This window comes from Thunnus maccoyii, chromosome 6 (genome assembly GCF_910596095.1).
Source record: "Thunnus maccoyii chromosome 6, fThuMac1.1, whole genome shotgun sequence".
In the NCBI taxonomy this organism is placed as follows: domain Eukaryota; kingdom Metazoa; phylum Chordata; class Actinopteri; order Scombriformes; family Scombridae; genus Thunnus; species Thunnus maccoyii.
The window spans coordinates 19,712,287-19,739,825 of NC_056538.1; the positions used below are offsets into that span (position 1 = coordinate 19,712,287).

The window sequence follows — 27,539 nt, forward strand, 5'->3', positions numbered from 1 at the left end:
ACCGTTGGGTAATCTCTTGTTGAGCAATTCAAGATTATAGAATGTCATCTGGGAAGCAAATGTGCGGTTCCATTAATTTAACTTTTTGCCGCTGGCTGAGAGAGTGATTGTCTGAGGAGAAACTATAACTTTCTAGAAATGCATGTCCAGTTCAGGAGGTGTACACTAGTAAACACATGGTGGTGCTGTAGCAATACTCACAGCTCTGCTGCTCCAATGTCCATACTGCTTGTGTGAGACTTTGAGATCTATTGAACTAATTCGTGAGTTTCCAAAGATGACATATATTTGTTCATAGAAATGAAACTGTTTATACAAAAAGAATTCATCATTCAGCTCTTCAATTCATCTTTATTTGAAGCGTTCCTTATTTTCCCATATTAATCACCAGTTTCAAATGTAACTATTTTGTATTACTATTTTCAGTTTTAAGATTAAATCGTTCTCTTCCTCATTACTGTGTTTAGTTGTTTCACAATAAGTCATTAAAAATACTCCAAGTTTTTTATCTCATCACATGAAGCAAACATTAATAACTATTTGTAATACCTCATGCTTTGGAAATTCACAGCCTTTCACCTCTAAAAACCTCTAAGAAATTATGCTGACATAAATTTACAGTTTAGTGTTTTCAAACCAAATCGAAACTATTTTCTATCGCTGGGATGCAACGTGACTTCTAATGTCTTAAGGGTTCATTCATTTGTAACAATAATATTTCACCTATAAAAATAAGATCTTTAAGGCAATGCCCTTTATAAATTTTATAAATTTTCCTTTAAAGTTTTCTCCATAATGGGGAACATAAAAATAGAAAAACATTTTAACAAAATGAATGTTGTTGTATCTCCAAAAAAAAAAAGAAGACTTTTATTACATTTAGGGGGAAATTAATTCGGCAATCAATTATATGAGCTACTGTACATTTTGACAGAGATAATGAAAAACTAAAAAATTTCCAAGTTGTTTTAGTGAAGTAGCTTTGGAAATCCCCAAAGGCCTTTAGTTGCTGTTAAGGTTGTAGCAGTGAAAGCAGAAACAAGTGGTCATTGAAACTTAAACACAACCTTTTTCTGTTTATCTTGTCTCTGCTCGGGTCCTGTGACTATGAAGAGCTGCACTTGAGAACAGCATTTTTTTTTTTTTTTTTAAATGGAGAACTGTTAAACATCACGAAATCACCATAAACATTTTGCAAAATTAGGAACATAAACAGACATACGTTGTGAGACATTATTTTCTCTGTCAATATTTAATTTCACATGAACAAAATGTGTACCATAGAACGAATACTATCTTTCAAAAACTGTATTCTTTCATTCATTTTAATGGACGTAACGACTCAAATATCCTCAAAGAACGAAATGTGGTAATGTGTCTCTTACTTAAGTTGGGTCATGCATGGCTGAGCATGAAAGACTACAAAATGTAAAGTGAATGTGCAACACAGCCAAAAAAAACAGTCACCCTGTCTGTTATCCCTATACTGTACTTTATCTCTGCACTCCACCACATAAACCAACACATACACAATTTTTTCAGGATATACAATGTCTTAGCAAAGTGAAGGGGCATAAATGCACTACATTGAAATGCAGTTATAGCATTATTAGTCACAACAACAACAACAACAACAACAACAACAACAACAACAACAACAACAACAAAAGACAAATTCTCACAGTGCACTTTGCAGCAGCAGAGGTTTTCAAAAAGCAAGAGCACCGAAGAGGCTCTTAGAGGAACATTCACAATCATCACAGGTAGTTTAGAAATCAGTGAAGATGAAAGGGACAGATGGCATCAAGTGTTCATGTACCGTGACATTATGGGTTGGAAGGGAACATGGATTAAACCTAGTTCTGGACTGAAAGTTAAAGCCTTTTAAACCTGATTAACTCAAATCTTAGACATGGTTTGGAATACAGAAGTTGTAGATTTAGCCTAGTCTTAGATTTAGAGATAGGAGAGTCACATGAGTTACACCAGGACTTAATGAAGGGGCAGGTTTAACCTTGGATCTACTCTTTAACATAAAAACAGACTATTTTTATGTTTGATTTATTGACTGTAAAGGCTCATGCACACCTTCAGTTTCTTGTTCACAAGTGCGTAGGGAGAAATGTCAATAGGCAAGAGAAGAGAGAATTCCAGCACACTGTCCCTTTTACTTGCAATAAACGTCATTAGATTACTTATGAACGTCATTAGATTACTAATAAAGTTTATTGCAAGTTAAAGGACAGTGTGTTCTCTCTTCTCTTGCGTATGTTTGATTTATCAAATTGCTAGTCTTCCAGATGTCTTTAAAGGTATAGAGATGCCATATTTTTAAGGTTCTTTTTGAAAATGACCACAATGAGCAAAATATGAGATTCTTATCTACCCATATATATATTAGATGATCAGATTCATGTAACTTTTCTTAGTACTAGCAAGCCGTGAAGGCTATTCATAGCGCTAGCGTCTCACAGGTGGAGGAGTAGATGGTAAAAGTTTAATGCTGTCTGTCAGGGGGACACATATACAACAAAGACCAACAAGCACCGAAAGTCAGAAAAGTATTTACTGATAGGAGTAAGACCATTTCCAAGACCATTTTATATTAATGATGTAAAAGCAACAAAGCTGGAACCTAGACTTGCACTCTATAGTCAAGTAACTTATCCAAATTCAAGATTTGTGTTTTAGATAAACACTTTTTTGTGGCAATTTATTTGGTCCTATCTGAAATATCTGAAATAACTTTTGGATGGATTGTCATGGATTTTCGCACAGAGATTGATCCCAGAGGATAAATCCTACTGACCTTGGTGATACACTGACTGTTCCTATAGTGCCATCAGCAGATCAAAGTTTTTATCTACAGTGTCCTGTAAAATATCAACATCTGCTGGATGGATTGGCACCAAATTTTGTACATCATCAACAAATCCTAATGACTTTGATGACCCCCTGACTTTTCCTGTAGCACCATCATATGGTGGGTGGCCATTTGTGATTTTGACAAATGGATGGATTGCCATAAAATTTGGTAGACATTCATGTTCCCCTCATGCTAAATTGTTTAACTTTGGTGGTCTCTTAACTTTTCATCATTTGGTCAAAATATCAAGTTGTCCAATACTTTGGTTTATGACCAAATATCCAGAAAACTAATGAAATTCCCATTAGTCTGAGCTAAACTTTGTGTTTATAATGCTAAATAGCAAACATTAGCATGCCAACACCTTAAACTAAGATAGAGTGAACATGGAAAACATTATACCTGCTAAAGATCAGCATACAGCATTGCCATTGTGAGCATGTTAGCATGCTGACGCTACTGTTTACCTAAAAGCATTACTGTGCCTTAGTGCAGCCTCACAGACCCGCTAGCATGGCTTAGTTTTTTTGACATGGTTAATTATTACATTAATAAAACATTAGATTAAGGCCTACTAATGGTTTAATAGACACTTGCCTTGGAAATCAACCCATTATATCTCTAAAACTTCTTCTTGCTTGAATAAAATAAGTCTCTCTTTTGTCAGATCTCTGATCAAGTGATCCAGATTAACATATCATCGACCCCAGTGTTGACAGGTACTGAAATAAAGTGTACAAGCGTGGTCAGCTTCATCAAGTTGAGTATGACCTGCATCTCAGTGTCAAAGGACATGGACAAGCTTTTATCAAGAGTTACCTGGATGTCTTTGACAGAAAAGACTGATAAAAAGATGAAGACGGTATACATTCATGCATATAGTTTACCCATATAGCTTTACCCAAGTGCATATATTCAGATTTTACAGTAGGCTATATTATTCATAGGCTTGATATGGTTTGATGTGTTCCTTAGTGCTAAATTACAGTGCTGTTTGTTTTATGGCACGACTCTCCTTGCAACATTGAAACAGTTTCCATCAGTCAGTTGACATATAAGAGCTAGTGCAACCATCCCCCCCCCCAAAGTAAGTTCATAGAGAAACTGTGGAACATTTCCATTGTAACAGATGCTTCTTTTCAAAGTCTTCGTGCCTTATGTCAGTGAGTGAAGGTCAGGAGTTCTTTATGTGAATCACAATTACAACTTTGCTCCAATGTTTTATCAGACATAGAAATGTCCCAGCCTCCAGTCCATCAGAGTTTTTCTGGTAGGTCACTGGGGTAAACTGGAGTACGTGTTGGTCTGTGGAACTGTCACATCTGGGGGGTTGCTCTGTATCTGACTGTCAAGGGGTAAAGACAGAGCGCAGTGTGCTGTATTCTTCACAGCTCCTTTGCTGAAGCGGCAGCTCAGCAGAGTGCAAAGGTGGCGAAACACAGACTTGCGGCAGATGATGAAGACCCAAGGATCCACGATGGGGTTGAGGGCGTAGAAGCGGAAGGCTGTCAAGTTTTCATTGTCGCCACAAAATGGGTGAATGGCATTAATAAAACCTGCAATCTGAAGAGAGAGAGAGAGTTGGAGTTAGACACTGTTTGTGCTGTTTTTTGCTTACAGATTATAAAATATGAAATAAAGAGGGAAATAAGAAGTCCTGCCTTCAACAAGACTGCTGAAATTATGGTCTTAAGCCTACAGCCCCTTTCACACATACAGTCTATCCCTGAAAATGTTCCTGATTAGTGTCATCATAGAGCAAGCAACAGCTTGGAAAGCTCATTATCTCCCACTTACAGCTGGCTGTAGGCCAGAGCTAACAGACAAAAGTTATGTGGACTCACAATAATGCTGAAACATTACAATACTGAAAACCTTTTGATATGATTAATGATCTCCAAATATCAGACATTTACTAGTTATAGCTTGTCAGATTTTTGTATTTGCAGCTTTCCATAATATTACAGAATGAATTGATGACATTTGAGTTTGAACTGTTGGTCAGACAAAATGAGCGGTTTGAAAACATCAGATTGGGCTCTGGCGAATGGCGATTTGTCATTATTTAACATATGATCACTAATATTCACAGGTTACTCGTTTCAGTAACCCATCATCCCACAAGATTAAAGATTTTGTCTGCTGGAAGGAGCCAAATCAAACTTGATTCAAGCCTCTTTAACAGCTAAACAAGATGAGAACACATGACTGTGTATTTAGTATCAGTGTCAGTTGAGACTGTGGTTCATCTTGTTATGCTAGGCTTTACCAAATGTTAACATCCGTCTCTTTATATCATATAAAATCACCATTGGTGTGAGTGCACCTTTAACTTTCAGAAGTACAAAGTGTCCTAAATACAGATACAGACAATGTTATCTAACAAAGCCGCAACCTTTTCCTGCGTTGACCTTTGAGGTATGACAGACTGCAGACAGCAGCAGCTGGCTGCTTATTCATCCTAGGCAGAGACAGAGGCAGCAGCTGGCCCAGGAAGCTTCTTTGTCACCTTGCTCCTCGTCTCTATCAACAATTCTCCATTTCCTCCATGAAATATCCAACAAACAGTGGCCTAATTAATGGCTTGTGCCGATTCATTGATGTAAATGTTTCTCTGTTGCTAGGGCCTGGACTGAAAACAAATAAGCAAGAGACAGAGAGGGGCTGGAGGGGAGCAAGTCCAGAGCCAGACCAAGACAGACTACTAGAGGGACCAGACAGTATGTGCTCTCCATACTCATTAGATGTCTAAACTCACACAGTTGTGGTTACTCATATCGATCAACCGTTACACCCATGAGAAAGATATAGGGAGAGGAAGCGGCTGACTGTGTGCAAACTCAAAACAACAGCAATTATCTTGTTATACTTCCAAGTAGATGCTGAGCTCACAGGCACAATGATTTCAAAACTCAGAACAGCTTTGTCATCTCAGATGTGTCAGATGCGGTCGCAGTCTAAAGTCGAACAAAATAACGTCCAGATGTTCTTGAGTTTTTAGGAAGTAATCATTTTATTAGAGGTTGTGTGAAAATTCTTCAATTGCGCAATGGATGTTTTCAGAATTACTGTTGGGTTGTCACTGATTTAACAACAGTAAGCAAGGAGAGTAAAGCTTAAAGGGGAACCTAGTTTACACATCAAAGTCTGGGAGAACTACTTCATATGTGGAAAAACTTGCATAAAAAGCCTTTTGTGGCTCCAGAAGGAAGCTCCGCAAAGTCTGATAAATTGCTTTAAATGATGTCACTTGAGGATAAAGACTACAGGTTTGGAAATGAAAAAAATCTGAAGATGCGGTGTTAGAAAGACATGAAGCTAATAGACTTCCTCCTCATCTCTGCAGCTAGCATAACACATCTGAATCTCCAACCCAGCTGTCAGTGGTTCAGTTGCATTGTGGGTAATATAGGTGCCAGGTTCTGACAAGAATGAATGAAATAAAAAAGAAAATATCTCCGGTTCTGAAACTCTCTCTCTCTCTCACACACACACACACACACACACAGAGTCAAAACTGACATGAACACACATTGACAAGGTGTGATGTCAGTTTCCTTTAACAGGATAACATGTTTCCTCTTTAAAACCGCTGCAAAGATTTCGCAATTGGAGTCAGTTTTTCTCCATCATTTACTGAATTCATCTGCAGAATCGTTGGCATTAAACTGAACATATCTTGTAAGTTACAGTAATGGATGTCTTCAGGATTGGGTTGCACCAGCCACTCATACTGTAAATTCATTTCTAAGTTTGTGAGTGAAGTCCTTCCTAAGCTCTTCTTGTTAACTGCTAGCTAATTTCAAACTAGTGATTTATGAGGATGCTAGTAAAGACCAAATCAATTACTAACCTAGCTGTGTTTTTAGTTCAAATTATCTCAGTTTTAATCTAGTAATGCATGTAAATCTCCATTTAGTAAACACTTAATTATAACTATGCTAAACTTACAGATCTGTTTGTTTGAGTTTTTATCACACTATGAGTACACAATACAGTGGATCAAATGCAGTTTTAAAAGCTTTGAAAATAACAGTGAAAGATGTCCTTTTTGATTTCAACATCTTTCACTACAAGAGTCATGACACCATTAACTGCGTTGGCTCATCACCAAGAAACAGGCTGGCAACAACTTGTTATTTGAATTAATACTTGAAGTAAAAATGAATCTAACTGGCATGAAACACACTAACGAATACAAATGTCTCTTGTACTTCACGCACAGTAATGGTACACTTTATTTATCATCCACTGTTGCCAGAAACATTTCAAACAGACATGCATCCTCATACACCCTGTCATCGTACTCGCCCTTGTTGACTCATTCACTCTCACTGTCACCCTTGCTTCTGTTCCTGCATGCCAACCTGCCTCTTATGGTCGTCTAGGCAGACCTTAAGCCCTGCAGAGAGGGACACAAATCACCAGCTGTCTGCTCCAAGCACTGCAGGCTGTGGAGCCAAAACTGATGAGATGTCAGACTCTCCTTAAACAGGAGCATATTAATGTATCAGCCTGTGGTTAAAGAACTAGGCCAGAAACAATGATTATTTAGAAGAGAACAGAGAAGATACAGGGAAGCTTTGAAAGGACATACCTCAGGTACATATACACTCAAAAGCATATATGTTATATATGTTCGTACGTGTTCTGTATAAACAGATGCATGCATGCATAGACAGCTGCGTTGTGCAAACACATACACATCCATCCATCAACATTTGCAGCTCTGCAAACTTTGGACTCAAATCTAAAGCTACAACTGTATGTCCAAGAGAAATGGATCTCTGTTTTAGTTATGAAGATATTTTGCTTTTCATGAGGACTTGACTCATCACTCATTGGTGTTCATCCATCCAGGCTTTTTCAGTCGTAAATGAGCAAAAGAATCAAACAGAAATAAGTTTAGGGCTGCAAATAACAATTACTTTCATTGTTGATTAATCAGCGTAATTCTTTTTCTATTAATCGATTAATTTCTTTCAGAAAAATGCCTGTTTTCTTAGACTAATACTCCAAATCCTGAAGATATTTACGTGATTATAACAGAAGAGAAAGAAAAGCAGCAAACTCTCACAACTGAAAAGCTGGAACCAGGAAATGCTTGGCTGATTATTTTCTGTCAATCGAATAAATGATAAATCAACTAATAGTTTCAGCTCTGAATCATTTTTCTTGGTACTACCCTGAGAATCTTCATGTACCTGGATCCAGTTTGTCTGATGTTCAGAGGTTTGTTCAAGCAGGCACATCAGATGCTATTCGGGGGCTGATGATTGCCATGACTTACAGGAAACAGACCACGTAATCAATGTCTACACTCTACAACCTATTATTTTACATCTTGGGTCCTGGAGGACTCTTCCTAACTCTCTCTCTTCCTGATCCTGTTTCACTGCAGGATCATTACGCAGGGATAAGAGGAGGCAGCGTGGAGATTACAGGCCTTTCAGAGAGGAGTGTTTACAGCAGAGAGAGAAAGAGAAATGCTGCAGTGCTGTATGAGTCTTTAAAGGACTAGTTAAACATTTTGGAAAAATGCTTATTTGATATTTTTTGAAGGATTTCATGTCTGTGCGTTAAGTATGGAGCTGCAATTTTAGCGGGGTTACATATCAGTATCAGAGTTATTTCATGTTAAACAATAGTTTATTCATCCACTCAGAACTGCTGTACTTTATCTATGTGTCCCACCTATTTTTTTGCCTGTTCAATTACTTAACATCTTAACATCCAGTTGCTATTGTTGGCTATAGTAAACACAAGTAAAAAGTCATGGCCTGGTGTAAAGTGATCACAAGCAGCAAAAGTTAACCCTCACACCAAAGCACATTTCCACTCTGGTGTAGACAGGAAGTTAAAAGACAAAATTACATTACAGCATTTAATTGTTGCTAAAACACATAAGGTTAATAGTGCAGGTTTCCAGATTAGCATAAATTTTTGTTCTGGTCTGCACAGGCATGATGGTACCAAACTTGGCAACCTCACAGTGACAACAAGACCGTGGGATGCTGCACTGCACCCAGCTGTTGACAAAAAATGTTTTACCCGTACATTTTTATTTATGTACAAGTTGTATCTTGCACAAACAAGATACAACTTGATAGTAAGTGAGATTTAGAGGTGTAGGCTGGTATATTTTTCACTTTAGACAGAGCTAGTTGTTTGACCTGCTTCCAGTCCATATGCTAAGCCAGGTTTAACAGCTTAGCATCCTCTCTCATGCTCATGCACGGGTCACGAATATGATGTTTCTTTTGATTTGTTAAACGTGTCAGAATTAAAATCAGAGGAAAGGATCTCCTGTTGCAAGTCGCTTGTATGTTGCAAATTTGGTGAAACAGGCTCCAGGCTTTGTATTTAAAACATAACAAAATTGTATTTGGCATAACGTTTAACTTTTCCTTTAAAATGTTGTTTAAGTTCACACCTCTGCAATGTTTAGCTCAGTCTTTCCGATGTGCTTATGCGCTAGCTTTAAAATCATGAGTCACTTTACTTTATTTTCTGTTGCTCAGCCCGAAAGTACGGCTCAGAATAAGTACAACACAATTTGAAAAATCTATACACGTACTTAATGTCTTTCTAGTGTTTTGTTCCTGTTTGACACTATGATGTGGAGCTGTCCAATAAAGTGCATTGATCCAGGATTCACAAGAACAGCAGAGGTGATTGGATTTCCACCCACTGTCTTCATTCCTAACAAATGACTACAGGTAGACTTTTCTTCAATATCAGGCTTTTTCTGCGTCAAACCTTTTCTCCCTCGAGCTTCTGCAATTACAGCAAACCAGAGTCAAAGAATCAAATATATATGTTTGTCCCCGGGCTATTTGACTACACTAACCTCTGACCCGCATTCAGATACTGAAGGAGCTGATGATAAGCGGGTGCTGAGTCATACAGTGCAGAAATGCAATGTAAAGGTTAGTAGCATGTTTCTACACTGAAGGGGAATTTCACTGCTCCACAGTCTATGGTTTGGAAATGCGTGGGGAGGTGTTTTGTGTTGCCTGAGAGACAGAAATAGATTCAGAGAGGAAGAACAAGTGGGTGTGCACTGCATTTACATGATTCTTGTTCTTTTTTTTTAAGACTTTTCTTAATGCCAGATGACTAATCTCTAGCTTCCTGAATTTATGTACTTCATAAATGTAAATGTGTTATGTTCCAGGGGACATTATCATAAGAGAGTCAGTCTACGGTGTCTTCAGACGAGTTTCATTTGGGGAATACACTGTCTAAAAATGTCCATTAGTGAGTTTCCTCTTTAAGAAGTGCCTGAGGCTGCAGCGAGTTACGGAGCCATTAGACCTTTTACCAGCATTTTGCAAAATGGACTTCAGTGAGAAAACTATTCCAGACAACAGTCCGCACTATGACACTTGATCCAGTCAATTATCTGGGTAGAAAAGTGACCCAAACGCAACATAACAAAACGTTCTACATGCAAGCACACCTACTCCTTCTGCTACAAATCCTGCATGTTGAGTCAAATCAGTTTTGTATATGTGGGTGGTTTATATAAGGGATGGTTATAATCTGTGCAACATATGACACTCTTCCTTTGACTTGGACACAAAACAAATAAAGATATATTCTTCTATATGTCTTGGTTCTGTAATTATTATCTTCTTTTTTTGTCACAGCCACTTTTTCTCCTGAGTAATCTAACAGAAGAATTTAGGGAAAACTAAAATAGTCTCTGATGAGTAAACTGTCATACATGAGTGACCTGAAAAGCCCTGAGGAGCTGCTGTCTGCTTGATGACTGAAAAAAGAAACTGCTGATGAGAAAACACAAAAACAAACACTCACACCAGCAACAACAAAGAGGAAGCTACTGTAAAATGATGACCCCAGTTTTTAACTTGGGAAAAGTGAAGTATGACATAGGCTGATATGTGTCAATTTTTGAGAACAAGTTGACACCGGCAATGTTGCAGAACCTTTTAGCTGTTGCAACAGACAGAGACATGCGTTCACTGCAGTTCCTCCTCCACAGAGATAAAGTTCAAAGGGACCTGCGACTCTACTGTAACGCCCTCATGTTTCCGATGGCTGGTGGTGATTCCTTACAAGTGAAATCAGTGATGAATTATCTTATAAAAGATGTTAGTGCCAGCTGAAATGCCTTTTTTAATGCTCATATCACATCACTGAAAAAAAATGTAAGTCATAATACAGCTTGAATTAAAGTGATTATTATTATATTTATCATACATTTCACTATTAGCGCCACTTGAGATCAATTTTCTTAATTTCAAGGTGGCTGCGACACACATCCTTTCACAGAGTGCCACCTGGGCGGCAACCTCCTTTACTTTCCTAATTCCAAAACATATGTACACTTCATCATTTCATTTGCCAACAGTGGGAAGAACTAAGCAATATAAATTATACTGCTTATTTTCATTGGAAATTAACAGCATCCACTTAAAATAATTCTGCTGTTTTTAAAACCTGGGTCTTATTTTTGTAGTTTTATCCATCATTCCTATCGGTTATGACAACAATTTCATTCTAGAGTTATGTGGACGTGATAACATCTGTGATAACTTTGTTATTTGTGTAAGCTATACAAGGTTAGATGACCAGACGAGCTGCAAATAAATTCCTGGTTTAACTCTATATTCCTCCAAGTCACTTAATGTACCCAAAATGTCCATTACAACTGTCCACTGAACAGTAAAACACTGTACAACATGAAGCAGACAGTAGCTCTGCAAAATCTAATTGACATATAAAGTTTGTTTTCGGTTCCAGATAGATAGTCTAGTTATGTGGCTGAACTGAGGATTCAACCACCTTAGACGACTTGTCTGATCATCTGTGTGAATGATTGCTTGATTGATTGATTGACTGCAGCTTGTCCTTCTGGGCTCTGGTCCAATGTCACCATGGCCAGATCTCAGCAAAAATGCTGATGACTTAACTGTTGTCACAACTGATGGTAATGGTGGCCAAAACCATGGCCATTGTAAAATATGAGCCAAGTTGTTGAAAAATCAGCTGTTTGCTCTACTTTACTTACTGTTTACTTTTTGTATCTACATATCAATTTAAATTTTGATTTATGGGGTAGTTTTCCCCATTTTTATATGTTTATTCCTGCTTACACCATCCTTTTTGTACCTATTGTACTTGGTCTGTTTATTCTTGTGCTGCTTAACACCTGATTTTAATTAAGTCTTATTTTAATTTGCCAGGAAGTGACAGTTTCCACCCCAGTGCCTGGATGTGTATCTTGCATATTTAACACTAAAATTCATAACAACGATTGCTTAAATATGTTAAGATATATATATATATATTATTATAAATATGCAATTTCATGTTATCTTAATGATGGAGTGTCGGTAGACATTACAGCTGACACATTTACTGTGGTTGAACTTGTTAAATATGCAACACTGCCAGTCAAGTCGGTTCAAGTAACACCTCTCATCTTTATATTGCATAATCTACACCACCCAAAGCTGAGCGTGCAATTTCATCACTTTAGCAGATGATAAATTATCAAGGAGGACAATATCGGTTGAGGACATTTTGTTTTGGTTATTTATCTGTTTGCACATAATACAGATTTGATATCACAAATACAACACTGCTCTCTTTCACCTTACCTCAGCATCATAAAGTGCATCAACATGTGGAAAGTTACTGGTTTCATCTTTAATCTGAGGGTAACTGCTTTCCTGTTTCAAAATATCAGTTTAAAATTGAGCTGTTCACAATTAAGATAGGAATTTATTCATAAATTAACTTTTTTTTAATACTCTCTGGAAATACACATAAATAACCATTTAAAAACAACTTGATATTGATATTTTATTCACAATAAATCAGTACAAATCTGCCATTAATGTCTTGCTGCTTTTCATTTTCAGATTCTACATACATCATTTCTGGCGTCAGAGCAAAGGTAACTGAATACATACTGGAACAGGACATAACAATCAGCAGTAGATTAGACACAGAAAAGAATTACAAGTCATGACACACACCGCCAGCCTGCAGTTTTATGACTCTCCAAGACTGACTGACAACGAACAGAGCAAAATCAATCTGTCATTTCAACATGTGGTTTGTACCTCTTTTTGGGTGACTCACAAAACGAATATAACATGATGTTCTTCATAAATTAAAAATAACATGAACATGAAAGCAATGTCACAACATTTGTTTGGGTTAAACACAGAACATTTTGTCCCCAACAATCCGACTGACTTTGGTGTGTGTTTGCTGTTGTGCCGTTTTTGTACTTTTTTGTAACCCACCTGATGCACATGGAGTAGATTTGACTGTCACTCCATGGGTTAAATACACAACTACAGTAACAAAAACCATTTCACTCTGTATTCACTGTGCAGGTTTGCATAATTCAGACTGTAATCAACAAATCCATTTCCTCTTAATGCTGATAATGTGAATTAAGGACAACGATAATGACAAGTGTGTGTAAGTGAACGCTAAGTACACATGTAGCTGTGCTTGCATATTTATTTTACTCTGTAATTATCCTGGGAAAGTTGTCTAGTTGAAAGTTGTTAATTTTTTTCTGAAGGATCTCTCAGTCAGGACAGTTGATATTCAGTGTTCCTCTCTGTCATCATCCAGCTATGAGTTTTTCCCACTGGGCTTGGGCCGATAATCTGTGCGCCAGGCCCGTCTGCTGGGTGGGTGTCAACTGGCAGATCAGAAGCAAAGGCAAACACTATATATATATATATATATATATATATATATATATATGTGTGTGTGTGTGTGTGTGTGTGTGTGTGTGTGAAAACATATAAATTACACATTATGTATACTTTTATATACTTGTTTACAGTACTTGTTTACAGTATATGCAAGATTTTAAGTAAATTGTGCACCAAATAGCACAAGAAAGAAAGTAAATGCTTCTGAAACAATTAACATTCAGACTGAATTATCTTAACAACTATTCGATGGATTTCCATGAAATTTCCTACAAACAGTTGTGGTCCCCAGAGGATGAATCATACTGACTCTGTTGACCCCCTCACTTTTTCTCTAGCTCGATCATGAGTTTGACATTTGTGGTTTAAAGTGAAATGTCTTAAGAACTTAGATGGATTGCCTTGAAATCTGGTACATTCATGTTCTCCTACCTTAAATTGTCCAATATTTTGTTTAATACTTTCTAAATTAATTAGATTCCCATCAACCTCAGCTGTAATCTGTGTTTGGTGCTAGCAAATGTTAGCATGCTAACACACTCAGCTATTAATACTGAACAACCAAATATTACCTGCTTCAGCATGTTAGAATTATCATTCTGAGCATGTTAGCATGCTGATGATAGCGTGGCTGTACACTCTTAAACTTGATACTTGATCTTACTTAGCAAAAATAACTTCCTGATAAAAAGGTCAGTATAAACAAAATTAAACAAATTTTATATATCTTTGAGATGGCATATTGAACAAATTTGACCCTCTTTTTCCAGACTGACAAACAGTCCAGTTTCAACACTGAGTAGTGAAATACAAGATCTCAACTGTGCAAATAAAGTTCTATTGATCTTTTCACTATTTAAAAAATACCCACTAAACCGTGGCAATACACTTCTTTTAATCAAGATTGATTGATTTGTTTTCCCCAAACAAATATCCTTCTAATCAGCCTGTGAATTCTTTCATATCAAGCAGCCATTTCCACAAATGAACAACACATATCAAATATTGACTTAAAATATCTGATCTGGGGACTGACCATTTGTCATTATCATTATACAGAGCAAGTTAAGCTGTTGTTCCATATATGACATAACAATGTTATTGAGGTTGTTTTTTGGACAGTGAGGGACTCTCTGGAGCAGAGGACATTTGTGGGTAACTTATTCCCACCACATATTTTCAGGTTCTGCACACTAGTAAACATTAGCTAGGGTTCACTGGGCCTTAAAGTCCCAAAGCACAGAATCTGCCCCAAATGCCTGGATGCAATTATCTTGTTAAATTATTCAGTCCCTGTTGTCTGCGTACTCTGACTCTCTTTGAAGAGAGCACTTGTATCATATGCAGCGGAGAAAAAACATCTAGGAAGGATTACAAAGAGGATTTGAATTGAAAAACAGAGTGCTTTCTGTTGTTTTCACATGCAGCTAAAATCAGTTAAAAGAGTGATTCATGCTATGTTGTCAAACTTCATCAGTCAAATCAGTTTTTGATAAATTTGTTTTCTAGTTCTGATAGATGAGTGTATACCCAGCCAGTCCACAGCATGGTCCAAAGTGTTTTTTAAGGAAAATACCATGAATCATAGCTTTTCTGGTGCCAGCTGAAGTCAACTTCATGGAACAGGAAAGGGAATATTTATGACTAGAATGAACGCCCTTGATAATACCCATTCTTCCTTTGCTCAGTGATCCCATTACAACAAAAATTATTTAATTTTGTGCATGAGAGCATGAGAGCATGAGAGTGAATTCTCATTTTATGACTTTTTTCTTCTTTTGATAAAAGATTAACTGAAACACACGTCTATCTCAGGTAATCTTAATCAAACAAATTCTTAGCTGCAGTGAGTGTTTGGTCATATTACTGAATTGGATGTCAGCTGTCTCTCTTTCACACGTCCCCCCAGCACAACAACAGATGATAACCACATTGTGCTTCCCTTATGGTTTGTTTGATGTGAGGGTGTTGTATTTCACTGCTGCGGCTCAGCCAAGTTTTATTGGATCATATATCTCCTGATATTATTGGCAAGGTGGAGTATGAAACAAAAATCCTATTGTTCTTTCTGTACCTACGGATGCAATTATTAAGTTTACCCACTCACTCATGAATTCATAAATCAAAATCAATAAACCTGCATGCATGTCTTATTGTGGTATTTTACATACTGTGCATGCTTTTTGTATCTGTGCTTCTGCTTTGCATGTTCTAGTTAGTGTCTAACAATGCAGCTCAATGTGGTCTTATTCAATCTACTCTTCTATTAACATTAATATCTTCATGTATTTATTGTCTTGCATATCTTGTATCATGACTCTGTGTTGCATGTTTTAAGGATGTCCTGAATGATGTTTTTTATTGATATTATATATGTTCTTCTTTCTTCATTTTATTAATTGTTCCACATGCTTATAAATGACCTCAGTAACTTTGTAATTTCAATCTCATTTTAATATTCAGTTTTTAGGGTGACTCTGTGACATCTGTCCAGGGACTACAGATGAAAAATAGCCTCTTGGCTAAATCTGGCGTATTTACAGCAATGTTTATTAATGTGCACTGTCCCTGTTAAATAAACAAACAAATAAAATAAATAAATAAAAATATTTCCTTCACAAAACATGTCTGCTCATCCTGAAATATATCCTGTTCGGTAACTTTTATATTGTCTTCTCAAGAGCATGAATGGAGCCTCAAAGGATTATACAAAAATTATCCATTTTATTGGAAATATGATGTTACCAAATAACTCTACTACACCCAATTCTGCATATCAAGAGAAACTCTACGTTTGGGTGTGGAGCACATTTCACGCAATCCTGTGTGAACAATGGAGGTACTGATAGATAGACAAATAACTGTGGACAAACATGGCAAGACACCAAAAAGACAAATAAGGAGAGCAACGAACCTCTGCGGTAAAGTCTATTTAGACACATGCACAAAGCATACTACTGACCTTGTTACACCTACTGTATCAGCATCAGCATCAATGACAATCTTCCTCAAGCAGCAGTGAAAGGAAATTAAGAAGGAAGTACATCCAATAAAATACAAGAGGAAAGAAAAAAATGACAGATAAGAAGTAGAGCGACATCTGGGAAATAATATCAAATCCAAAAGCTGCTGGTTACAAACACAATGATTTTCACATACTTTCCGATCCAACTATTTGTCTCTAAATACGATTCTGATGCCTCCACTTGTATCTGCTGATCTTAAGTACCGATCTAATACCTCTGCTCTCTTTTACCCAAATTTAAAATCTACTGTACATACATAACAGCGCAAAACTCATTGGGATCTTTTTTTTTTGTGAGATTACTGGAGGCTTTATTGCTGTGATGCTGAGAACTATGTTAGTGGCTAACTTAATAAATGGCATACCTTCATAAATATAATTGATAGCAAAAACATGGACGTAGAAACCATATTTAATTGGTGATCCAGTGCATTCAATCTGCTGTGATGCTTCAATCTGCTGTATCAGATGGTGCAATGACGCTGATCTTGGCCAGAGAGGCCAAGATCAAGAGGCATGAAAGCCAAGACGAAAATACTTAAAAGATGAAATAACAATCACGTGAACATGAAAGAGCAGATCACTCATTCGGTTTCATCAGAGATAAACTAACCAAATCAAAAATCCATTTAGCTTTGATAAGAAGAAGAAGTAAGAGGAGAACTTCTTGTACTAATGATATTCTTGTTTTAACACTGTGAACAATGATAGATCATTATGAGCACTTTTGTTAATTTATACAAATCAGTAGCTTCAATAAACATTATCACATTTTGTAAGTGAGGATCTTCTGTTCTTCTTTTTGTTATTTTTCTCACTGGGCCACATCAGTGCTGTCGTAGTACTTCAGAGAGTCAGTTGTCCTAGAGCAAAGAGTTGTCACGATGTTGAAAACCAAACTCATAGAGTGACACAATGTGTCATATCAGTATGAAAAGTACTTTACTGTACCTCAGTTCAATCAGATTGTCCCTCGTCATGTTTACAAATTGACATAAGGACGACGTGCTGTTTTGAGTAATGTCAGTGTTTTATTTCCCAAGATGCCCATTAAAACAATCTTTCAACATAATCTCAGTTTGCAAACTGCTGACTGCCTGAAAGATAAATCAAAAATTATCTTAGATCATGAGAGAGAAACTAGGTCAAGCAAATCAAACTTTAAAGTAGCAGCAAAGGAACACTTAGACCTACGTGTCTATCCAGTAACATAAACTCCTTCACAACAGCTGCCTATGATCCAGGTAGAGCGTCAGACAAAACAAACGAGTCTGGGGGCAGCTATTGATTGGAGAAAACAAGCTTAATCTGGGTTGACTGCTCTTCATCTCCTGAAGAAGCAAGCTAGGCCCAAAACTAATACCATTTGCAATGATCAATAAGCTTTCATTATTTGGTCAATGTAATAAACTGGGAGGTGTGGGCCATAAAACTAATGGAAGTTCCTACAGGGAAAAGTAGAATGTGTTCATTATTTTATGGTCCCATAGTAACTTTAATCATCTGTTGCTTCAACCTGTCATGGGTCTTCCAAAAACACCTAATTAAAGAGTAATTAATGACTTCTATGAAGCAGCCTTCAGCCAGCCTGAAAAAAAAATACTGTATACACACACACACACACACACACACACACACTTATATTTATATATATATATATATATACCTATATGTGTGTATATTCAAGGCAAAAAAATCTATCTTTAGATATGTGTACATCTTTCCTTTTTCAGTTCCATAAAAATATCTTGCAAACTGTGTTTCTGGACAACCCCCTAATGTTTTTTCCTGTTTGCTGCTGTTGTTGCACTGCAACAATTTTTATGACTTACAGTGTTGTGTTTGAAGCTTGTTTTGGCTGCCCCAAAGTGGCCAATAATTAGTCAGAGGAGACGTATCATGCACATCTCCAGATCTATATCTTTATTCTGGGGTTCTAATGCATGATTTACAGTTTAAAACATTGCTTATTTATCTTATACTGGCTCCTTACACAGCTCCCCTCCTGATGACCCCACTCTGTTTTGATTGGTTAGCTTCCAGAAATTTCCCCTCAGCAGACTTCCGGCTGTTCACGAGGCTAAATCAACAAACTATAGTAGTAGGATTTCACTTCTTTTTCTCGTTCTTTACTCGAAATGTCCACTTTTGTCCACTCCAATCTGAAATATGCAAGTGAACAATATGAACAACCCGTGGAACAACTTTAGCAAACAACATTATCACGAGGAGGAAGTAGAGGTAACATTCAGAGCAGGCTGAAGCCTGGGCTTTTGACTTGCAAGAAACATTTTACCATATGTTCACCTCAAGTTTTGGAACTTTGACCATGTTTAACATAGACATCCATCGTCATAACAGTATAAATACCAGATAATCACAAAAAGCATAATATGTCCCCTTTAATACAGGTGCAAATTAAAATCTCCACTAAAGGTATTAAAGTTAGTTTGGCATAAGACAATAGAGAATGGAATCAGATCTATTTAAGCTACAAACTGCGTGCAAACTAGTTCTTCCTGCTTCAATTAGGCAGGTAACTGAGCTGTTGGTTCATGAATATTTTCCTTTTGAATGACTAAAAGCATGTCACGAAGCAATGAGCAATGCTGTTCTGTTTTATATTTCTCATCTGCTCTCCACATCTGTCTTTACCCACTTTCATCTTTCTGTACCTCAGCCTTTTAAAATCTTTCCTGCAGCTGCTCACCTCTTATTGCCTTCTGACTGAAGCCTAAGGCCACGCACATCAGCAGCCACACACTTTACAACACATTCAAGTGGTTCAATATCTATACCTCATTACATCAAAGATCTTCATTGCTGTCATTTGTTGTCCAGTTTCTTTTGTGTCATTGAAATTAAAACATGACAATGTACAAAAAAAGCAGGATAAAACTGCAGGTAGTGAAAGACAGGATTAGCAAGCTTCCCGCTGTAATAAGAGTAAATGTGTGTATTTACATGAAGTGTGCCTACTCATGTGTATGCATGTGCTTTAGAAATGTGTGTGTTGTGTGCATGTTGAATGGAGGATTAGGTGTCCATCAACTAAGAAAGGGAATCCTCATTGTTCAGTCCACAAAGCCAGCTGCTGATTGCGCAGCATCATCTTTCCTTATAGAAACCTTTATGAAACTGACGGTCAGTTATATCTCCGAGCAGCACCTACAGCACCTTGAGCAAAACAACAGTTTGGGAGACAAAGCAAGCTCTTATCTTCAACTCTGTCACAGCTTGTGTCTCTTTACATTTCACATTGTGCCACTCCCACGCTGTGTGCTTTCAAGCTGACAACTCATACGCATGCAAAGGTCATGGTATACAAAATCACAAAATGCTGCAGCCATGATTTCCAGATTTTGCGTTGTTGCAAAAGCAGTTTCATTTGAGACCACCTCTGGCAGGCATTTACAAGGGTGATGACTTTGAGTCATCTTGGATGATCTGGATTTGGGGACTTCCCCTCTTCGTCCACACTCATTAACTCAATCTGGAACCAGTTGGATGGGGAGTGTCCATGACTAGCTATCATCCTGTCATTCTGCATATTTTCAGTGGCGTTTAAGTCTGGGCTTTGACTGGGCAAGTCAAGGGACTTAGGCGTTCCTGACTGTTTTGAAAGTATTCTATGGTAGATTTAGTTTAAGCTTAAGGATGATGACAGCATGCAGGGAAATAAACTGTCAAATCTGAGGTAATGTTTTAGTCATTTTTAAAGCAACACCTCATCTAGAATATGGTTCCGCTCACTGGACCCTCAATCTTTACAAGTCTCTCAATCCCTTTAACAGTCTGATGCCGAAGAATTTCATTTTTATGGAATCTTTTGCTTCATGTTCTTTCACGTTCACAACTTTTCTCTCTTTTTCTCTATGTGATCTTGTTTCAGTGTGGTTGCTTTCTGCCCAGTCTGTCTGACAGTCTAGATTTATGAGGTGACTCTTGGAGGCATGATTCCCTGTTACTGTAAATGTGTCAGAGCTTCTTGATGTTGTTCATTTTCTGGCTGACAATCATTGCCCAGTTTGCTCAGAGCTATTGGAAAAGGTTTGGTATTTCTACTTTTTCTCTCTTGCCACATCACAGAACAACTGTACTCTTGTGACCACCCAAAAAGTTTGGAGATAGTGTGAAATGGTGAATTTCTTTCTTTAAAATTTTATTTTGATCTGTATGTGGTAGTCACAGTGGAGAGAAAGATGGAGACATGCAATAAAGCTCCAAGATTCTATGTCAAAGTCATTTATATACTTTGACAACCACAATGGTCCTGGAGTCTAATAGTTATTAGACAAAAATATATTCTGAATTGAAATGTAAATTCTAAATGTAAAAAAACTATACATTTTTAACTAAATATTGTGTGTAGACCGCTGAAAACAATATGCCTTTTATGCCATTTAATCCTTTTTGAAATCTGACTGTGATTCTTTAAAGGTACCCTGTCGAATTCCTAAGATTTGACAATCTTAGGTCCCCGTTTTGTTACTAGCTCGCTCACACACACACACACACACACACACACACACACACACACACACACACACACACACACACACACACACACACACCCAAGTGGTATATGCAATATAGGATTAGCTTTGTTTGAAAGTGAATCATTTGAAACCAAAAAATGACCTCAAATTCAAGAATGAACAATAAAACCATAGAAAAGTGCTACATTTGATTTTGTTCCACACCAAAGCTTTTTTTCAGAACAAAAATGTAAAAAGTAACAGTGAAATAAAAGTGGTGAATATTGTTATCATATATATGTATAGTTTTGCCTTTGAGGTAAATTTTTGGTTTCAAATTATTCACTTTGGTGCTAGAATGGACTCTTCCGCCACTCCTTTAATAAAAGAGTCTAGATCGGCGGAGTTATCAAAGTTCATGTTTCAGTTTGACATTTGATTCACACGAGTGCAGTCAGATATGACTGAAATTATGCTGCTGAGATCTGTCAGAAACTCTTCTTGTGTTTTGTGAAACTCCAGAAACTCTACGCTGCTGCGATTGGTTGTGAACATGAATGTAAACAAAAAAAATCTGCTCTTTAAATGTTTTAATTGGAAGGAAATGCAGTCACGATGCAGTTTGCTGAGAAACAGTGAATGTGAACATAACTTTGTTTGTTTACAAAAAAGACACAGGGTGCCTTTAATCCTTCATTTCAACTTTTTGACCTCTAGTCCACTGTTTTGCACTTAGCTTTACTTAAATAACCACAAAGCCAGTAGAATTTGTTTTTGGTGCAACATTTTCTGGACACTTTGAGCAAATCATCCCATTACAGCCGCTGCTTTGATACTTTCAGTACTGTAACTGAATAATTCTGTTTATGGATCTTTGAAGCGCTCCCTGTCATCTACCCTCACACACACAAGTCAATATTAGCCTACTGACTAAGACACAGACGCAGTATCTGCGCTAATGGAAACCTTTTATCATTAAGCCAAAACATCAACAATATAAATCTGTCCTGCAGTGCTACTCCAGCTTAAAAGTTGCTAAAGCCATCTAAAAACATAATGGTTACATAACGGCTTCCCACAACACATTTCTTCTGTCCAAACTAATTGCTAATATGACAATGGAGGAAATTTGGTGGTAAAACCACTTACAATCTTGTGTATAGTTTGAGTGCAGCACTGTATTGATCCAGGTATTGACCAGCAACATATGGGCCCCAGGAAGGTTCTGTGGTTCCCATGGGAACAGCAGGGATGTTAGGGAAATTGGTGATTGTCGCAATCAGGCTACCAGTGTGTACCTGTCACCCACAGGAGATAGCTCTGAACATTTATAAAGTGAAGGGGACAGGACAAAGAGGAGCAAATAAAAGCCTAATGGAGAAGAGGAAAAGAATTTCCCTTTGAGAGGGAAAATGCTCTTTTGTCAAGACAAATGAAATACGGATCCTAAATACTCACACCCTAATTTAAGCATAAACCCACAGAGCAGCAATTACTATTATGGCTGCAAATAATGATCATTTTCCTTCTTGATTAATCTGTTGATGATTTTTTTCTGATTAATCATTTAATCATTTAAGTCTATAAAATGTGAATAAATAGTTAAAAAATCCCAAAGTGATGTCTTCAAATTGCCTGTTTTGTCCAACAGTTGAAACCTCCATGACAATGAATTTGCAATCATATAAAACTCAAAAACACAGGAAATATTCATATTTAAGAGGCTGAAACCAGCAAATGTTTGGGATTGGTGCTTGAGATTTAAACAGTTAATTAATTATCAAAATTGTGTTTGATCAGTTTTTTTTCACCATTAATACAACAGCACAAATTGTGTTGTTTGCATCCTTTAATTCAAGAATTTTAATTCAGTTTTATTGTAAATTTGGTGATACAACCTTACATAATGTTCACTATTTGACTACAATGAGGCTTTGAATCCTGTCCTGCAGCCTGAGATGGATATTTGCAGCAGTTTTTTCAAATGTTTAACAAGCAGTAACTATATATTCCGTATGGCACAAAATATAAAAAGGTGTGTTCATAGTCCCAGCACAAATCATGAGGGACCTCATGTTTGACGCTACATCAAACAAACGTTCTTTCACAGAGGGGCTGCGGTGATAACATTCATAAAAGTTCTACTTATCTTTTTCAGCTGTCTACTGTAATCGCTCAGTATGTACTATAGGTTCCAGTTAGCTGAAGGTCATACATAACACTGACCTCTCACTGTAGTGTAACAGGTCTGGGAAGCTGGAGTGATTCAGGTGACAGTGAACAGAACAAACATTTACAACCAATGAATCAAGTGAAGAATGGTTTTGCTTTTCTGAGAAATTCACATCTGTTTTTTACCGCTTCTCTGATTGCACCTCCGCAATATGTGAAAAAGTGAATAACTTTTCTGGACTGAAGAAACAGTCACAGCTCAGAAATGTAGAGAGAAAATACTGCCTCATCCATTTTTGTCCAAGAGCTACTCAGCAAAACACTTTGCAACTTTATCTGTAAATACAGTCTGCAACATTACTCATGCCTGGACGCAAAGAACAATAAAAATAATTAATGTATTCTTATTCTACAATTAATTTTTCATCTCCCCTGACAAACATGCATTTTAAAAAAGGATGCGTTTATTTTCCAACATCTGCTTTCCCTCTCACCCACATCTACCAGCATGCAGTCACTGCTGACGGGGCAAACCGAAGTTGTGCAGTTTCGTTAGTGCTCGAAAGCGTAGTTCTCTGAGGTTTATTCAATTATGTGAAAGCGCTTTGAGTAAATTAAGACTGGAAACACATGCAAAGGATTGTGTATGTGAAAAGCAGCTTGTGTATGCAAAATAGACAATCCACTGAACATGTGCTTTACCATACTCTAATTGCAATCCACAGAATCAGACTTTTCTCCAACATCTGTTGTGCTTCAGGCGAACTGTGTTAATCATAAAGCCACAGCTGGCTGGTAATTTGTTGAGTATGCTGAAATACACTCAGACACTTCAGCACCGTCTCAGATCTTTCAGTTACAACCACACGGATGTACATGCACATGAGCAAACAAGCATACTTCTCTTCACAGTCATACACACATACGAGGCTGTAGAGACGATGCATGAATCATTGATTACTTAATAACAGGGTCTTGAATTATTCAGCATGATATACTACAGGGATCAGGCTCTTGATTGTCTGGCAGAGATGATTAAATTAAGAATGTTGATAAGTGAATCTTAAATTAGGGTTATAAAATAAATCAATTTAAATAGCAAAGCTTTATTTTAGAAGTGTCAGGTGGAGGTGAAACTATTCTTGAAGCTCTTGATGAACCTGCAATCTTTCTACTTTTGTTTGGAAATTGAAAAATGAATGATGTGCTGTACAGCTACAATAAATGACTGGGCTGTGGGTTTGCTGTGGTTTTACTCAAGAGTGTCATATCGTCATCACAATTCATTCCCCCGGGGGCCTCTCAGCCACAACTCTGGGCAAATACCGTTGCATACGTATGCTAGTCAAATCGGGCCAAGCGTTACCGCAAACAATCCACTTGCAGACAATGAGTAGTTAGTGAGGAACGAGAAGATGAACAAACACTTTTTACTGCTTCCTGTGAACTACTCAATCAACAGACCACCGCTGTTAAAAAGGCGAACATAAATATATAAGTGGTGATGCCACATGTTAATCATATCCTCCAACATTTTTTTTTTATTTCCTAAACTTGGCTCTCTCTCCTGTATTAAACTTCCTCTGGTTAATATTTAGGGGTACATATGGAAGGCTGGTTAACATCGGGCTTCCTGCTTGATGATTGTTGCCCTCTGGGGAAGGCAGAGATGTACCAGTCCTCCAGGGTTGTTAGGTTTGGCACACTCCTCTTAAACAGGGTCAGATATGTAGCTTAGTAGACAAATAGTGCACACAATGACAGCATGTCTTGAGTGGCGAAGGCTTCACTCTTGGACACACCTTTTATTGGTGGAGCCAGCAGAGCAAAAGCATTAGTGTTAGGGCACACAAACACATACCGCAGCAACAAAAACATCAACGGTTGCCATGCTGGCTTGTCTTTCTAGGTACATAATGATTACAGAATCTGGGGCAGGAATTAATTTTACAAGTGCAGATGCATAGCAGGTCAGGAAGCTCTCTCTAATGCTAAAGTGAACCCACTCCGTGCTGGAAAGTCTACCCCTGACTGTCACATGTCAATGACAACAACTGAAACCACTCACACACACAAAAAAAATCCCTTTTCCATATTTCACATTTCTTTGTCTTTGTCTTTGACTTGTTCTAAATTCACAGAGGAGTTCTGGTTCATGTTTCATAACTGAATAAATTACACATCAGGGTGTTACGCCTTTCCTCCTTTTCTGGAGAAAAATGTAATGAACTCATGCAATCACACCGACACATATCATGATTCAGTCACACGGTGAGTGTGATAGGGTGGAAATTTTCATGAAGACTATAAATACCTGTGACACACACATACAAAGTGAACATACACACACACACACACACTGAGGGAAAGTTAAATGTGAACTCACAGTGAGCGGCAGGGAGCAGACCACAAAGATGACAGTGATGAGTGCCAGCAGCACCAGGTGGTCCATCTCCTCTTCCCCCTGTCCGAACCAGGCTAGGCTCAGTCTCCTCCTTCTCCCTGTCGACCCAACTGAGCTGCGCCGCATCATCTGGCTCCGGTGCATCTTGCACAGGCTGACAATCACTGAACCATTGCATACAAACACTGCAAAGATCAGCAATGCCATGAGCGAGGAGTAGGACAGAGAGAAGGCCAGCACCAAGTTAGCATTCTCGTCCCCTGTCGCATCCATGTCAATGAAGCACCATGTCCCGGGACTGTACTGTCTGAATTTGCCATAGCCGCTGTATGGCAGGAGACAGAAGGCCAAAGAAAAGAAGTATATAAAGAAAAGGGTGAGCTTGGCAAAGCTGCGGCGGATGTGTACAGAGTAAAAATAAGGGTGGCTGATAGCCAGGCAACGCTCCACAGCCATGGCGCACAGGATGAGTGTGGGCGCCAGGCCGAAGAAACTCATGGCAAAGCCAAAGAGGTTGCACAGTCTTGCTTCACCCAGACCTATCAGGGACATGTTGCGGGCATAGCAGATGAACACAGGTGGACTGAGGAGGCAGGTGCCCAGCAGGTCAGTGAGGGCCAGGCCGGTTACCAGGATGCTGAAGACGGAGGACCTGGAGCGATGCTCCTTCTGGTGAACACCAAGGATGAAGAGGGCCAGGAGGTTTCCCACCACACCAGCCAAAAACATGATGATGCTGGTTGCTGGCTTGCCCTCTCCCTTCACAGTGAGGGTGTCATTGCAGGTGAAATTGTTACATAATGCGTTTGAAATCATGCTTTTGTAGGCGTATAACTTACTGTAAAGAAATAAGCCTGCTCAGTGTGGAATTAATTAAGAAGTTCCTGGACATCAAAAGAAGCAAATCCTGACCTCTTGATACCATCAATTGGCAATACAGAAGGCAGGGGTGTATGATGAGACCCATAATCCTGTGTTGACTTAAAACATGATTTGAAGCTTTTCCTTGTCTATCTGTTTGGATCTCTTTCACATACACAGCTTAGAAACGTATCTGTGGAACAAAAAACATAAGAAAAAGCAGCTTAGTCAGGTACAGAAACTTTCCCCAACAAAGAGAAATAAAACTCATTCCACAAAAGATGGCATCATGTTAAAGTTTCTTCTTCTAACATTATGAGTATAATAATGCCTTTCTGCTATTGCTCAAGTCTTATTGTATTCGTCCTTAGTGACTCACTCACCTTTCACTGATTCTGCTGGACTAGAAGAATACTTGAGTTTATAGTAGTTAGCGCTTATTCTGCTGCTGCTGCTGCTTCCTCTTTTCCAACGGATTCAGACACATACTATGTAAAGCGTTCAGGGCTATAAGTAACAAAATGACTGATACGGAGTTCAAAACTGCCGCTACCGGTAACGTGTCGGCAGACACTGAACTAACAGATAGACTGTTGGACTCCTCCGCTTTCTCTCTCTCTCTCTCTCTCTCTCCCTCTGCGCCTCCCAGTCTGTTTCGGATCGATGTACAGTCCCTCCCACTACAACTACTTGTAAACCAAAAACAATGTCACACACCAAAAAACCACTGTCACACACCAGCTATACTATAAATATACATAGCAAAGGTCAGAGGCTAAGGGAAAACATAAAAATGAATCACTCTTGTTTCTCTCGTCTATCAGTCACAAAAAAATTTCGGGTGGCGTATTTTGCCTTGTTCTTCCTTGTTTCAGGGTATTGCATACTGTGTCCAGAAATAGAAATTCCCTGAGGCTAAGCTGCTATATAAACACACTGACTACCCCACAATTCGCTTTTCTCTCAGAAAAACCCTCAAAACATATTACACTGAGCTATAGTGGACTTTTTTTTCAGTATAGGC

At 38.0% G+C, this 27,539-nt stretch overlaps 1 protein-coding gene across 3 annotated transcripts; it reads right to left on the minus strand.

Moving 5' to 3' along the window:
* Positions 1–1,233: 1,233 nt before the first annotated feature.
* Positions 1,234–27,114, minus strand: ptgir (prostaglandin I2 receptor). 3 transcript variants are annotated; one of them, XM_042413182.1, is made up of 4 exons: positions 26,899–27,114; positions 26,494–26,708; positions 25,637–26,413; positions 1,234–4,429 (listed from the first exon to the last, which is right to left on the minus strand). In XM_042413182.1, exons 3-4 carry the CDS (start codon positions 26,381–26,383, stop codon positions 4,142–4,144), a joined length of 1,035 nt encoding a protein of 344 aa, XP_042269116.1. In that variant the 5' UTR covers positions 26,384–26,413; positions 26,494–26,708; positions 26,899–27,114; the 3' UTR covers positions 1,234–4,141. The 3 variants fall into 3 exon arrangements, with proteins under 3 accessions (XP_042269116.1, XP_042269115.1, XP_042269117.1); XM_042413181.1 differs by having other exon boundaries at positions 25,637–26,708; XM_042413183.1 differs by lacking the exon at positions 1,234–4,429 and adding an exon at positions 12,749–13,559 and having other exon boundaries at positions 25,637–26,708.
* Positions 27,115–27,539: the final 425 nt, after the last annotated feature.